The sequence below is a fragment of the Hypomesus nipponensis genome, chromosome 20, assembly GCF_054491055.1.
Source record: "Hypomesus nipponensis isolate SF chromosome 20, ASM5449105v1, whole genome shotgun sequence".
Lineage (NCBI taxonomy): Eukaryota > Metazoa > Chordata > Actinopteri > Osmeriformes > Osmeridae > Hypomesus > Hypomesus nipponensis.
Genome location: NC_140380.1, coordinates 10,075,263 through 10,090,678, shown reverse-complemented (window position 1 = coordinate 10,090,678; position 15,416 = coordinate 10,075,263). Strand labels below are relative to the sequence as shown.

Sequence of the window (15,416 nt, the reverse complement as noted above, 5' to 3'; positions counted from 1 at the left end):
GGACTTGTGAACTGACTGAAATACTGAAGCACTTTTGTAGTCTTTTTATGCCCTTTTCAGTATTGCTGGTTGGTCTCTGTTGTGGATGCTGCTGCTGCATCGATTTGTTCATTAATTGTTTCGATGTTTTGTGTTCCAACTATATTGGTATGCAAAGTAATGTTCTTGTTATTTTCCTATGCTTCAGAACAATTTAGCCTTAAATAGCCATTGTAGTGTCTTTTTTATGTGACAGATGTTCTCTTCCATTTCGAGAACTTTGAGATGGAGATCTGTGTAAAATAGGCTACAATGTTTTATGGAAGAGGGAGGGACACTGACATTTGTTGAAATTTGGGTTAGAGGAAAAGCGATATTTCTGTAGTCATGTTGCTATGTTTGCGTTGATCTTCTTGAGATCTGAATGTCATCAAACTTATTTTTGAAGTTTACATTTACCCTGTTGTATTGAAAGAATACGGTTGTCAAGTTCACACTCCCCCTAGCGGAGAAGCTGATTGTCACGTTTTTGATACTGATTTTTTTCAGTAGGCTACATTAGGGCTGAAACTATGTCCCGATTTCCCAAAAGTGAAACATCAGCAACATTTGCAGTGCGTTGAAACTATATTTTCTTGGATGTTAAGAACTGTATTTATTGTGTACAAATAGATGTGAAATAAAAATTAGCTTATCGACATAATATGCTGTTTTTTTGTTGTTGTTGTTTTTTTAATCTTCCAACTGCAAGATATTGCCTATTCATTTTAATGCTGTATGGGACTTTAATTGGTCATCATTATTACAGACCTGGAGACATTAAATATCCGATAAAAACTTAATATGGAGGGAACGCTTTTGATGTTTGAGGCTGAGCAGTTATTATAATACATTTATAATTCACATTTGCATAGCCTACTTCATATGAATTACCCAATCACCTTTTCCCTACATTAGTGTATTTGTGTTAGTGTGTGTGTTTCATGTGTTGTAATAACTAAATCTGTAAACATTTCAACAATGTTCAAAATAATATGAGAAAGTAGTTTGCCTTTGTTACCCCTTTGCGATTAATTATACGATCGAGGACATTTTTACAGCTGTACAGTGTAATTCAAGTTTTGGGTGTCAAGGTTAGCAGAACTAGGCTACATAAAAGTACATAAAAAATGTTAATGGCATGACAACGATAGTCAAATCTTTGCGAATAGTATAGCCTAAGTAACAAAATGGCAACTAGCAATTGGTTGCGCTTAGCACAGTCCAGTTAAACAACGTGGATCATTTGGATACATTAAAACAATGCGTCAGTGAATCAACTGTACAGTGATAATACTGGTCTGTTTACATTTACTTTTCCAGATACATAGTAATCTGACTTTCTACCGCAAAGACCTCTGGGCCTCTATATTATTTGACGCGTTGAATTGTGGGCAGTCATTGGTCCTACTAGCACGGTCTCCAGGTCCTCCATTGGAAAAGATGGCTGCTTCGGCGGCAGCGGCGGGTTCTCTCCCTGGGTTATGCCCAAGCTACGCCGTAATATGCTCTTTCCTAGAGCGGTACGGACCCTTGTTGGATTTACCGGAGCTCACATTTACTCAGTTGGAGCGCTATTTCCAGGACACATCTTCAGGTACTGTATGAAAACCCCAGACTGCTGTTGCCAGATAGGTGGGGAGGAGCGTCTACACCGTTGCATTAGCGTGCTGTCGTTCGTGCGAGTTGTGTTATTGTGTGGTTTCCAAACATCATTGTGTGTTTTACAGTGTTTTGCAGCAATCGTATGCTTGCGATGTACGTTAAGCTGCACGTATATGCTTCGTTGGAGCTTGTTTTTGTATTTAATCTCCGAATAAATAAGTCTTTCTGCACAATTTGAGGGTTTGAAATGTTAGCTGGCTAGGATTTATTTTCCAGCCAGCCTTTATCTGCCATGGGTTGACTAGCTCTTAATCACACGCAGAAATGTTGTGCGTATCGGCCCTACAGTGGTACAAAAATATGATCTGGTTCAGGATATGTCGAAATTTTGTCAAGTTACACGTATCGTGCACGTAAGGGATTCCGTGGAGCAAGAAATTGGTCTCAATATTTACAGTTATATGGTATTTTGCATGTAGTGTTTCGCTCGTACCGAAATGCGCATGCGCACGCACATCAAGTCTTCCTGAATGGAGTCCCTTAATTACGCAAATACCTAATGAGCTTCATTTGAAATGTTTTGGCGGATTTGTGCAGTGTAAGATTACAAGCGGATATTTGTTTGGTTTATCGCAGATAAATTCAGTTTATTTCCTCCCGTAAACGTAATAGGAAGGCTGCTTGAAACTCGATGAAATGGCTTATAGTAGACAGACTATGGCAGCACCATTGTTTTGACCAGCGATGTGCTTAGTGTTGGACAACACAAATTATTTTAAAAGTAAGTTATAAAGGCTTTTTAAAATTGCACAACACAATATCAAATAATTTTATTTTAATGCATTGCTCAATTACTCGTATATTTGAAATCACGTAAACTTTGATTGATAGCCGACTGGGAAATTGTAAACAGTTTTGACGTTCAGAACTACCCATGCAACCATGATCAAATATAAATTGGCGTTGGATACAAATTAAGTATGTTCATACGTTTACACTGAAATGTCTAAAAGCTCATCACAAATGTATTGAACATACCACAGATTTATTGAACATACAAACAAGGTTTGTGTTTATGGTTAGTTATTATGCTCATCAGTCTTTTATCTTTCCTCAGTTCCGAAACTATTGGTGGACCTGCACGTGAAGTTGCTGAGGAAGATCGGCAAGTCAGTGTCAGTAGACAGATGGGAAAAGCATCTCGTGAAGGTACAATTTATTTGGAAGAAATCTCCCTATTTTTGTCCATATAATTGTTTTGCATTTTTAAGTGGTCGATGTGGTGGATTAGGGGGCCAGTGTATTTCAAGTGTCAAAGAAAGTGAGTTTTATACAAGCAGTGGCTTATCATCAAATTGAAAGCAAATACATGGCTTTGACTCTTGGAGAGCCATCCCCCTTCTATGTGTGTCTTTTGCATGCCAGTTTTAATCGCTGTCAAAATGTGCCCCCCTACTAGATATGTCAGGAATTCAACACTACTTGGGCTTGGGAGCTGGAAAAGAAAGGATACAAGGACATGACAGTAGAATGCAAGACGGGAATCCTCAAAGTGAGTATCATCTCTTATTGGTCTGACAAGTTGGTCTGACAACTCTCTCAAAACCTCTGTTGTACATCCTGTTCTTCTCTCCCTCTCTCCCTCCCTCCCTCCCTCCCTCCCTCCCTCCCTCCCTCCCTCCCTCCCTCCCTCCCTCCCTCCCTCCCTCCCTCCCTCCCTCCCTCCCTCCCTCCCTCCCTCCCTCCCTCCCTCCCTCCCTCCCTCCCTCCCTCCCTCCCTCCCTCCCTCCCTCCCTCCCTCCCTCCCTCCCTCCCTCCCTCCCTCCCTCCCTCCCTCCCTCCCTCCCGCCCGCCCGCCCTCCCTCCCTCCCTCCCTCCCTCCCTCCCTCGCTTCAGTATCTTTGCGAGAGCCAGTTTGATGACAATGTCAAGTTCAAGACAGCAATCAACGATGAAGATCCAGAAAAGATGCGACTGCAGCCGATTGGCCGCGACAAGGACGGCTTGATGTACTGGTTTCAGCTGGACCAGGACAACAACGTCAGAGTTTACATTGAGGAGCAGGATGACCTTGACGGCTCTTCTTGGAAATGCATTGTCAGGTATTGTAGAGTTCATTTGAAATATGTTTTCCAATTAATTAATAACTACTTAATAACCGAGAGTGAGGTCATGCCGGGGAAATATCAAATTGAGGCCTGAACGTATCGGCAAAGCCGAGGTTTGATATTTCCCGGAGAACTGTCGACGTTTGTAAGTTGTTTATTATATGGCATTTTTAGCTCTTTTCATTTTGTAAATACAAATAAATGCTAGGCTAATTGTAGCTTGCCCTCAAGTGTTCTCACGGTGTGTTTCAGCTGTTGCCTCTAGCAAAAAAAAAACATAAATATGTCTATGATTCAAAGAGTCTAGTCTTCGTCTAGTATCCGTATCAGCCCGCAGATGACCTCAGAGGACAGCAGATCGGTGATGAGGTCAATACGCGGCTGGCATGACTAGCCATTAGCCATTCAGATAGCTCGTACTGTCGTTGGCATATAATAACACAGGTTAAAGTTGAAATGGTAACCCTGCTGGGTTTAATTTAGTATCCACTGTTACTCTGTTGGGGAGCCTGTGGGAATGGTTTATGCTGCGAGTCAGATTTGTGGTCTACAACTAAGCTATTCTGCTTTTCGCAGGGAGAGAAATGACTTGGCTGAGATTTTGGCATTGCTGAAGACTCAGATTGACCCTTCGCTTTTGACAAAGAAAGAGGGAGAGGATGGCACTCAAGATGAAAATGGTAACGTTGTTGATCGCATAAAAAAAAGTTGTTTGTCCTAATGGAAAATTGTCATCTTTCAAATGCTGTTAATTCTACACAACCAGTAAATCTAGAACTCCATTGATACCTTTTTTCTTTTAGGTGGGGTAAAAAAGCTTGAGGACAGCTCTGAAGATGAAGAGGACATGGTGTGCAAGGCTACATCTGGTGTCGTCGTGACCAAAACAGAGAGCAAAGAAGAACCCTCGCTGAACAAAGAAGCCCAGTTGGTCGTAGCAGGTCCCAGATCGCCATCGAATGACGTCAAAGTCGACCGAACGGAATCCACCGTCCGACCAGAGAAACCCGACGGGGACGAAAACATCTCCACGAACAGACCGGCGATCAAGGAAGAGCCTATGGAAGTGGTCACAGACACAAACGCAAAGGAACCTCTTTCGGAGAAGCCGTCTGTGCCGTTGCAGACAGAAGCCGGCGAGGAGGAAGTCAAGAAGAAGAGCGCGGAGGAGCTCCAGAAGGCGATGAAGAACGACCAGCAGGCCAAGATCCCCCTCAAGAAGAGAGAGATGAAGCTAAGCGAGGACTTCGACAACAGCGGCAGTAGCATCATCGTTCGAAACCCATCCCTTCCTCGGGTCAAAGATCCTCAGAGAGTTGACGAGTCCGGTAAAGACGCAGCGGTGAAAGACACACCGGTTGACCAGGTTAACGGCAACTCCCAGCATCCCACCGACGCGAGTTTTAATAATAACAACGGGTTGAAAGAATCTCCTCAGAAGGACAGAGAGACACAGAAAGACTCGACCGATGAGAAGCCAACAGTGTCTGCATGCGGCCGTGAAAGTGAGGTAGCTGAAGCCAAAGATAAAAACTTGCCCGAACTGACCACAGTCGGGGACGGGGCGGAAGACAAACAGAAAGAGTCGGCGAACGACGGTGAGGAGGCCATGGAAGTGACTACGTCGAGCGGATCGGACGCCCAGAATGAGGCAGCGGAGACAAAGGCAGACAAGAAAAACCCGGAAGCTTTGGTCAAAACGAAGGAATCAAAGGAATCGATCCCTAATGAGGCAGAGTCTGCGTTTGAAAAGCCTTTACCTGCGTCTAAAGACGAAGATACACATCCGCCTGGGAACTCATCTGATGTAAAGAGGGAAGAAAGACAAAATAAATGCAAAGAGATGGAGGTTGCGAAGGCTGATGTCGACGACAAGGCATCTGCATCTGTAAAAACACACACAACATCCCCACCCAACACTTCCCGGGAACCAGAGGGAAAGAAAGAAACATCTGTGTTAACTGTCCCTAGATCCTCTTCAAAGTTGGAGGACCCCGAAAAATCCCAGGAGAAAGTTGCCTCGAAGGATTCCAAACCCGCCGAAATCAAAGACACGGAGAAACCCACCCTCATGAAAGAGAAGCCATCCGACTGCGAAAGAATGGAAGTTGTCACTAAAGAAACCAAGAGACCGGAGCCCAGTACAGATAGACCAGACGGCTCTCAGCTCTCAAAGACAGCAGTGCTCATTAAGGAGGATGAAGCACCATCATATAACAAAGAAAGCAGAAAGACCATTGGTATCAAAGCCACAGAAATGTCTTCGGTTATTCAGAAGACCGATATCCTGACACAGAGTAAAAATACAGAGAATCTCGACAGCGCTAAAGAGACTAGTACCTCTTCGGTAATTAAAAAGGCAGATAAACCACCTCTTGAGAAAGATACGGACTCCCCTAATAGCGGTAAAGAGAAAGGAGAACGCGCGGTCTTACAAAATATAAGAAAAGAAGAGGGATCGAAACCAATAGAGAGACGTGAGACGCCAGTTGTAACCAAGGAGACATTGGAGCGTTATTCAGGCACTGACTCAAAGGGGAAGGAGGTGACTTGTATTTCCCAGAAGACGAACTCGGACCCTAAAAATATTAAGAAACAAACATACCTTCAACTGGATGAGCATAAATGTGCTGAGAAATTAGCTCCCTCTGTCGCTAAGACTTCCATAAAGGATACAGAAAAGATGCCCACAAAGGAGACAGCAAAAACGTCCGCAAAAGACAAAGAACAGACTTCAATGAAAGACACAGAAAATTTCTCCACAAAGGACACAGAGAAAATTGCAAAAACTTCTGCAAAAGACACATTGAAGGAGGTGACAAAAGACAAAGAACAGACTTCAACAAAAGACACAGAAAATGTCTCCACAAAGGACACAGAAAAAATGACAAAATCTTCTGCAAAAGACACAGTGAAGGAGGTGACAAAAGACAGAGAGATTTCCACAAAAGACACAGCAAAAGAGTCCATGAAGGAGACAGAGAAAACAGCTAAAACATCTGTAAAAGACACAGCGAAGGAGGCGACAAAAGACAGAGACACGATTTCCACAAAAGACATAGCAAAAGAGTCCACAAACGAGATAGAGAAAATGGCAAAAACCTCTGCAAAAGACACAGCGAAGGAGGCAACAAAAGACAGAGACAAGATTTCCACAAAAGACACTGCAAAAGAGTCCACAAAGGGGACAGAGATAACTTCCGCAAAAGACACAGAAAATGTCTCCACAAAGGAGACAGAGAAAACGGCGAAAACATCTGCAAAAGACACAGAAAATGTCTCCACAAAGGAGACCGAGAAAACGGCAAAAACATCCGCAAAAGACACAGAAAATGTCTCCACAAAGGAGACAGAGAAAACGGCGAAAATACCTGCAAAAGACACAGAAAATGTCTCCACAAAGGAGACAGAGAAAAAATCTGCAAAAGACACAGAAAATGTCTCCACAAAGGAGACAGAGAAAACAGAGAAAACATCTGCAAAAGACAGAGAGAAGATTTCCACAAAAGACACAGCCAAGGAGCTCTTAAAAGACAAAGGGAAGACTTCCACAAACAAACACGAAAAAACGGAAGCTTGTAAAGGCGGAGTGGAATTGGCAGAGAGAAAAACCGATGTAGCTAAAGAGGCGATGGCAGTCCCAACTGTTGATTCGTGCCAGTTACTTCCCAAAACACCGGCTGCAGAGAAGGAAAGCAAGAAGGAATCGGCAGAAATAAGTTTGAAAAAGTCAATTGACGAAAACACTACCATGCAGAAAGACTCTAAAAAACAACCTGTGAAGGAAGATAAAAGCAAAACGTCGTCAGGAAACGAGGTTGCACAGGACCAAACTCCCATGGACTGCGAGGAACCATTAAAAGGACAAGGTACTAAAAAGAAAGAAGCAGAAAACACACCCTCTCTCACGACGACTGAAGGTGAGAAAGACAAAAAACAAGACTTAAAGGCGAGGGAAGATGCCAAGGCAAAGGGGTGTCCTGAAACCGAGATTGGTGAGAAGAACGACGAGAAACTTTCAGCAGAAGCCGAGAAATCGAGCGAGACGAAACCGGACGTGGCGTTGACGGAGGACAAACCCGACGGGAAGACTGAAGACGAGGACAAGGATGAAAAAAAGGATCCTGAGGTGAAGGAAAAGGCTGCGGAAGGGGACAAAGGTTCATCGGAGGTTCAAGAGGAAGGGATACGTCTGAAAATTAAGATCCCAACCCATCGGAGGAGGGCAGACCTCCTGAGGGAAGAAAGGGGCGACTCGGAGTCGGACACGGGGGAGGGAAGGTCCCTCAGGAGGTCGCCCAGGATCTGCAGACCGACTCCCAAGGTGGTGGAGTTTCAGGATCGGAAGCTGGAGAGGAAGCAGACTGCGCCCCGGGTGGAAAAAGGTGAGGAGAAGGAAGAGGAGGAGGTGGAGGAAGACAAAGAGAAGGGGGAGGAGGAGGAGGTGGACGACGAGGAGAAAACTCTTCAGAAAAAAACGAGGGAGAAAAAGCTTGATGAAGATGGCCAACCTAAGACCAAAGTGAGTTCTTTTGGAGGTTGCTTTTGACGTGCTCTTGCCCATCTGATCGCACCGTTCCTCATTGAGAAACACATTCCATCGATGCCTGGTGTTTTTGTGACTCTGCTCTCAAGATGATGATTCTTTTTCTCAGGGACGAAAGCGGAGGAGGACCCGGTGGTCCAACACCCGAACACGGCGCAAAAAGAAAGGCTCCGACGAAGAGGGCTCCGACGACGGGGACTACGAATCCAGCGACGAGGACGACAGCGAGGACGAGGACGACAGCGATGAAGATTACAAGGTTGAGAGGAACCGAAAGAGGAGAAACAGGAACAGACAGAGGCGCAGTTCCGACGAGTCAACCTCTTCGGATGACGATCTTCCTCCTAACGATGACCCCTGCAAACACTGTGGCCTCCCCAATCAACCAGAGTTGGTACGTCCCATGTGATCTGCCTCTTAGTTTCTTGAAAAACGTCTAGGTGAGGTAACCCTGACAACTGTTTACACCAAAAAGAGCTTTGAGGACAAGCTTTGTTGCTGTTCTAAGGCTTACAGCTCTAATCTGTGTCTTGTGATCCACAAAAGTAATTAAAGTTGACACGGCGGGGATGGGTGGTATATTTTGTGGTGGCTGAGTTGGCATTGTTGACAGAGTTTGCGTAAATTGGAAGTGATGTCTGTCAATTTTCATCTTGTCTCTTTTACAGATCTTACTGTGTGACTCTTGTGACAACGGCTACCACACAGCCTGCCTCAGACCCCCCCTCATGATCATCCCTGACGGCGAATGGTTCTGTCCGCCCTGTCAACACGTAAGCATCCAGAACTGAGCAAATGTTCTCTTTATTTTCCTGAATGCCAACATCCTTGTGGCATTTAGATAACGTACAGAATATATATATATATATATATTCTTATATTTAAATCTTATATTTAAATTATATTTAAATCTTGAGACGTGGTGACACTGAATCCGACAATCTGACCCATACGGATGTGCGCTCGGTGAGTCAGTAACAGTCATGTTTACTCCCCCCTTCCCCTTGTGACATCACACAGAAACAACTCTGTGATAGGCTGGAGGAGCAGCTGCTGAACCTTGACACCGCGCTGAAGAAGAGAGAACGGGCTGAGAGGAGGTAAAGGTCTTCCTGCCCCTTTAAGGGGCAGCGCTGGATGGTCATGTACACACAGCAGGGGCAAACATCAGATATCAACTTTGGGGGTTGGGGGGGCGGGGGGGCACCGTAACATTGAGATTTTCCCAACTTCCCTGTACTCCTCCAACAGCAATTAAGCTCCAATTTCACGTCACAGGAAATTGTTTTTGTTTCAATTCAATCAAACATTTGTCTTTCTCCAGGAAAGAGCGTTTGGTGTACGTTGGAATCAGTGTTGAAAATATCATCACCCCTTCAGTAAGTAGCTGTAACTGTTGCAGGCAAAGCTCTCTTGATTTGTAGTCTGGGAAGCTCAACAAATAAAGAACTGTGCGATTTAGGATCCAGCCAATCAGTCATTTCAAACGTTTATTAAAACGTTTATATATTTACGTTTCCCAGACATTCATAGGTGAGCTTTTACTTTCGGAGTTCACCATATGCTCACTTTTGCTTCAGGTGGAGGTAGAGGAGGAAAAGGAGGAGGAGGTAATCAAGGTAAAGAAAGAGGTCAAGAAGAGCAAGAGCTGGGGTCGAAGGTCAACAAGGGCGAAGAAGTCGATAAGCTACAGGTATGTATATTTTATTGATTTAGCACTTTTATCCAAAGCGATGCATATTGAAAGTCCAGCAAAAGTTACGATAACAACATTTGATCTGGGATATCATAACCTACCAATTCAAGTGTGAACTTGTGCTTCAATAATGACAGTTTTTTTGGGTGAGTCTCTCCGCCAACGTTACACTCTCTTTGCAGGTTTGATGAATTTGATGAGGCTATTGAGGAGGCGATTGAGGAAGACATCAAGGAGGCAGAGGGTGGAGGTAGGAAGCCATTGGACACAACCTAACAAAATCAGAAATCTGTCATATGATAATGATCAAAATGAAAGAGGAAGCTAGCACAATAACTCTAGACCCAAGGTCGGGAACCACTGCTCTAGACCAGTGGTTCTCAATCCTGGTCCTCGGGACCCTCTGCCCTGCATGTTTTAGACGTTTCCCTCCTCAAACACACTTGATTCAAATTAATGGGTTGTTATCAGGCCCAAGACCTCTGATCTAAAACTTGCAGGACAGGGCGTCCAGAGGACCAGGGTCGGGAACCACTGCTCTAGACTACAGTAGTAATAGTTGAATTTGGTTGTTGGACGCGTTGAAACCTGCGTTGATTCTGATCTGTGGCGCCCCCTGTAGGAGCTGGGCGGGGCAAAGACATGGCCAACATCACAGGCCACCGGGGAAAGGACATGTCCACCATCCTGCAAGGGGAGGAGGGCAAGGAGAACGGCCGCCCGCCGCGGCCCAGTGCCGGCCAGCGCAGGAAGAAGCGCCGGCGTCTCAACGACCTGGACAGCGACAGCACCATGGAGGAGGAGGAGAGCGAGGACGAGTTCCGTCTGAGCGACAGGCGAGGCCCAACGAGATATTTTTCGTTGATGATGTTTTGTGTGTGTGTGTGTGACTGACACACACAGCCTTTATAGAAGGTCTTTACTTGAAATGGCAACTTGCTGAAGAATTATCCGCAAATCTTGTTTCTAACTATCTTAGTCAGATGGCTGAGCGGTTGGGGAATCGGGCTGTGAATTAGAAGGTTGTCGGTTCGTTTCCCGACCGTGCAAAATGACATTGTGTCCTTGGGCAAGGCACTTCACCCTACTTGCCTCGGGGGGGGGAATGTCCCTGTACTTACTGTAAGTCGCTCTGGATAAGAGCTTCTGCTAAATGTAAATTTTTGTGTACAGCACGGAGGAGGAGGAGTTTGTGGTTTCGGAGAACGATGCGGAAAGCGACGTCAACTCCAACAGCGACGCCGGGAGCAACGGCAGCGGCCCACGTCACAGGTCCTCCCGAACCAGGAAGCCCGTCAAACGCAGGAAGGGCGCTCGGCAACCGCCACCACGACGACGACGTAGACCGCGAGGCTACTCGGACGACGAGGAGGAGGAGGAAACTGACGAGGAGGAGGAGGAAGAGATGGGTGTGTTTAACTGACGATGTGAAATGAAAAACTAGCAGCAGTTTACTAGCAGAGTGTAGCAATGGTGAATATTGGCAACATGAATAGGGATATTAAATCATGTAATATCATACATTCTGTGATGTAAAATATTTGTACTACATGAGAATGTTTTTGAGGCCTGACCAGTGTGTGTGCGTGTGTGTGTGTGTGTGTACGCAGCAACGGAAGGTTCCAGCGAGTTCAGCGATAGCGACCTTGACATGAGCAGGCGACGTTCCCGCCGGAGTCGGAAAAAGCAGGTGAACTACTGCGAGACATCCGAGTCGGAAGGTTCCAGAGCGGGCGCCAACCGCAACAAGGTCACGTCTCGACGCCGCCTGGCCAGTTCCGACAGCGAAGGTCGGTAGCCGATCTGTACCGCTCCTATGAGCGTTTTGTGGAAAAATGTCTGGGTCTTCGTAATAAAAAAACTGATTCAGTTGTGTTGAGTGTGAGTCCCAAGATTGGATTGACGTTAAAATGTTCAGTTTTCATGTCATTTCGATGGGCTTTTTTTGGGGAAGGTTTTTAACTTTGAGTCCAAAAACGTGTTTTTTTCCAGAGAGCCTCTCCAAAGGCTCCGACAACGAGAGGAGGGTGAGCAGGAGGGCCGACTCGTCGGAGGAAGGGTCTCGCCAGAGACGCCGACGGCTTTCGCTGAAACGCCGGCGAGCGTCCGAGGACGACGACGACGACTCGGACGAGTCTGAGGAAGAGGAGAGGCCGGTCCGTAAGCGGGTGAACCGCATCGACTCGGACGACGACTCGGACGAGGACAAGAAACAAACACCTGAGCAGGAAGAGGAGGAGGAGGAGGAGGGAGGGCTTGGGAAGGGGGCGACCCCGCTGGAATACAACCTGGTGGAGTTACCCCCCACTAACGGACAGAGTTCCGTGAAGGGTCTGGAGGGGCTCATGAACCGACCGGGGACGGGCGCGGCAATGGGGGCGCCGGACCTCTTGGCTCACCTGGGGCCAAAGAACGTCAACGTCGCCATGCCCGTTGTTGCCATAGCGCCCAACGGCCTGGTCTCCCAGGAGATGGCGTCGCAGGAAGATGATGAGGACGACCTGTTGGGCGTCACAGACCTCGTGGACTATGTTTGCAATAGCGAACAGTTGTAAAAAGATTTCGTTTTTTTTTTTTTTGTAGTATTGTATTTTTTATATTGATTTACTATTCTGTTTGTTTCCCTCCATCGACATTCTGTACCTACACTCCAGTCCTTGTTGACCATCCCATAATGGTCTTTCGCAGCAGTATATGAACGAGTACATGAGTGGACAAACAGGAAAGATGAAGGGGGGGAAGATCCTTCTCACTCTCTCACTTCTTGCTCTTCCAGGAGGCTTGCACAGTCGCCAGTGGCACCGACTCATTCTGTTTGTTTCGACGACAGGCATCACTAGATGTGGAATCCTTTCACCCACCGACGTAACTTCAGGTCGGACTCAGATTCAGAAATCAGTCTGGTCCCCAGTTTGATTTCATCCAGGACACTTCCAGGATCACCTGGTACTTTTGCTTCCCAACATGGCTGCTCCCAACTGTCCTCCAACAGAGATTATGCCTCCCTCTGGTCTTGTTCCCCTGAGAAATTCGTATCAGTCTGGACAAGAAGACGATGTATGATATTAATTAACTGTCTGTTTGTCTTAGTAGGAGATCGATCAGTGTTGTTTGTCCACACACGCCACGCTAAAGATTTTAAATGGACAGAATTGGCTTCAACATGCATTCCGTGGATGGGTTAGTTGTTTTGTGGACTGTTGGCAAGATTTTTTTTGCAATTTGCCCTGCAATTTTAATATGTAGTTTACAGTTATTTTGAATGCTTAAAATCAGAAGTAAATCCCTGCATTAAATTAGACTTATTTATTTTTAAGAATTTATTCTGTAACAATCAGTTGTTTGATAAGCTTAATCTTTAATCATTTTTCACTACTTTGTTTCTATATATTGTTTGGAGGCTTATGACTTCATAAAGGTTAACTGGACACAGTCATCTTTGAAACCGTATCGTACAACATTTTAAAGCGGGCGCTTCAGACTAATATCTATAGAAGTAACCCTGATCATGTTCAGAAGTAATACATCTATGAATCTCAGCAGTTGTTGTTTTTAGTTTTTCTTGAAAAAACACTTGTTTAAATGTTGTGTTGTTATATTTGCGATGTTTTCCGTTGTTTTTTTTGTTGCTATCTATTCACCATCAACACAGGCAGCTTCATGCATTATGCCAAATTACAAGTTCAGTTTTGTCAACCTTATTACAAACCTTCTCTAAATAGAGGACTGGGTGTGAAGTATGTGACCAACTAGACTAGACCATCCTCGCAGCAAACTCACACTTGTACTGTGTGAGCACGTGCATGTTTTAGAAGCATTAATTTAGTCTTTGTTTCTCTGTATACATATATTAAATATTATTTTGTAATTGCTGCCAATACTATCAGTGAGTATTGCCTGGGTTAACGTTAAAAGGGTATTATAGGGAAATAAATGATTGGGAATATACCAAAACTGCCAGCACTCGTTAGGCTACTTGTTTTTCTGTTTTTCTTCTGTATTTTTTATATAAATATATTATAATGTGCTTTTTGTATATGAAATCATACATTTGAATTGTTTTCCTTTTTATTAAATTGTAAAATAGATATTGTTTCCTCTGTATCAAATATGGCCCATGTCAGTTGAAACCTTGGAAAGGTCAGGTACTCATGTGCTCTCAGACATCATTTTTAACCGACGCTCTGCGTCAAGTGTAAGTACGCTAAAGACCATCACTATTTCGACTTCCCACTCTGCATTTTAACACAAAAGGAGACAGTATACTTTGTCTCTCCGTTTTTTTTTTTGTCAGATCTGTATGTCATATTCAGAGATGGTTTTTTTTCCTTCATTTTAAGGTAGTCAGGCTATTTACTACTGACTCTAATGAACAGCAAACTATGAAAACGGCTTGTTTGTTTGGGTAAAATGACCAAAACAACAAAAAGGACTCAACTGACCTCGGATATCAACGTGTGTGTATATCGTTTTAATCATGGATAAATATCTCTGGCAATTCTTCAGGATTATATCTGTTTTCAATTGTTTTCTTTTTGTAGAGGGCTGTGATTGGTATATTTTTAAGTATATTTTTATTGTGGAATCTGACAATAGGCATGTTAGTTGTGGAAGTCATTTTGTTCAGAGCTGACACGTTATCGCCAAAGGATTTGCGAGGTCCATATAGCACAGATCTTTTGCTTGGTGTTCCTCATGACTCAACTGCATGCACTGACAGACTGGCCTCGAGATATGTACGACTGCTGGACACAAGCAACGTTGGCGATGGTTCTCATTGGAAAAGTACAAGACCGTTTCCACAAAGAAAAGCCCTTTTGTAAATTGTCCGTGTAAAATAGTGTTGGCATGGTCTTCATTGATGATAAAAAACTGCTCTATACGTTTGTATTTCACACAATGCGTTGAATACTTCAACTGCAAAGAATGGTTTTTGGAGCTAATCATTTTTGTGCTGCTTGCAATGTACTCAACTTGATAAGTATCGTTAACCTTTAGGTTATATGACAGGGGGCTTCCTTATGGTAGCTGCATTGTGGGAGTCGGATGCAAATGAACTGGTTTGACCATCACAGAACGTATTAATAGTTGTGTATGTTATGATGTTTCATATCTTCCTCAAGATGTCTAGCCTACCTTCAATGTATTGACATAAGAAGTAGCAAGAATTGCATATTGACAATTCTGTCACAGTAAATATAAAGAGAAATAAGAGATTCACTGGCTGATAGGGGAACGTTGTTGCCAATTATCCAAGTTTACAGTTGTTCACTGTCATACTTGGAGGAAAGATACCTTTGGTGTGAACATAAGCTTATAGAGTCTGTGTTTGTCTATTCCTCTTTCAAAGACGTTTTAACTTTTTTCTTTCATATGAATCCAATCTTGTACATTTGTCATAATAAAATGGTTTTTACCCAGACGTGAGCCAGGTAGTTTTATT

The 15,416-nt window shown here is 44.3% G+C and overlaps 1 protein-coding gene across 1 annotated transcript; it reads left to right on the top strand.

The window, feature by feature from the left end:
* Window positions 1–1,456: 1,456 nt before the first annotated feature.
* Window positions 1,457–15,400, top strand: rsf1b.1 (remodeling and spacing factor 1b, tandem duplicate 1). Its single transcript, XM_084684245.1, has 16 exons — window positions 1,457–1,615; window positions 2,741–2,832; window positions 3,083–3,175; window positions 3,520–3,725; window positions 4,308–4,411; window positions 4,535–8,253; window positions 8,387–8,671; window positions 8,946–9,050; window positions 9,298–9,377; window positions 9,602–9,656; window positions 9,858–9,970; window positions 10,156–10,223; window positions 10,596–10,809; window positions 11,147–11,382; window positions 11,584–11,763; window positions 11,966–15,400. The coding sequence occupies exons 1-16, from the start codon at window positions 1,462–1,464 to the stop codon at window positions 12,526–12,528; spliced, it is 6,267 nt and encodes a 2,088-aa protein (XP_084540371.1). The 5' UTR covers window positions 1,457–1,461; the 3' UTR covers window positions 12,529–15,400.
* Window positions 15,401–15,416: the final 16 nt, after the last annotated feature.

What these genes read in the sequence shown, in the direction of transcription:
- rsf1b.1 (XM_084684245.1), top strand. Translation starts at nt 1,462, where the DNA reads ATGGCTGCTTCGGCGGCAGCGGCGGGTTCTCTCCCTGGGTTATGCCCA. An exon ending in TCTTGGAAATGCATTGTCAG is followed by an intron (nt 3,726 to 4,307) that starts GTATTGTAGAGT and finishes TGCTTTTCGCAG; the next exon opens with GGAGAGAAATGACTTGGCTG. An exon ending in TCCCCAATCAACCAGAGTTG is followed by an intron (nt 8,672 to 8,945) that starts GTACGTCCCATG and finishes TCTCTTTTACAG; the next exon opens with ATCTTACTGTGTGACTCTTG.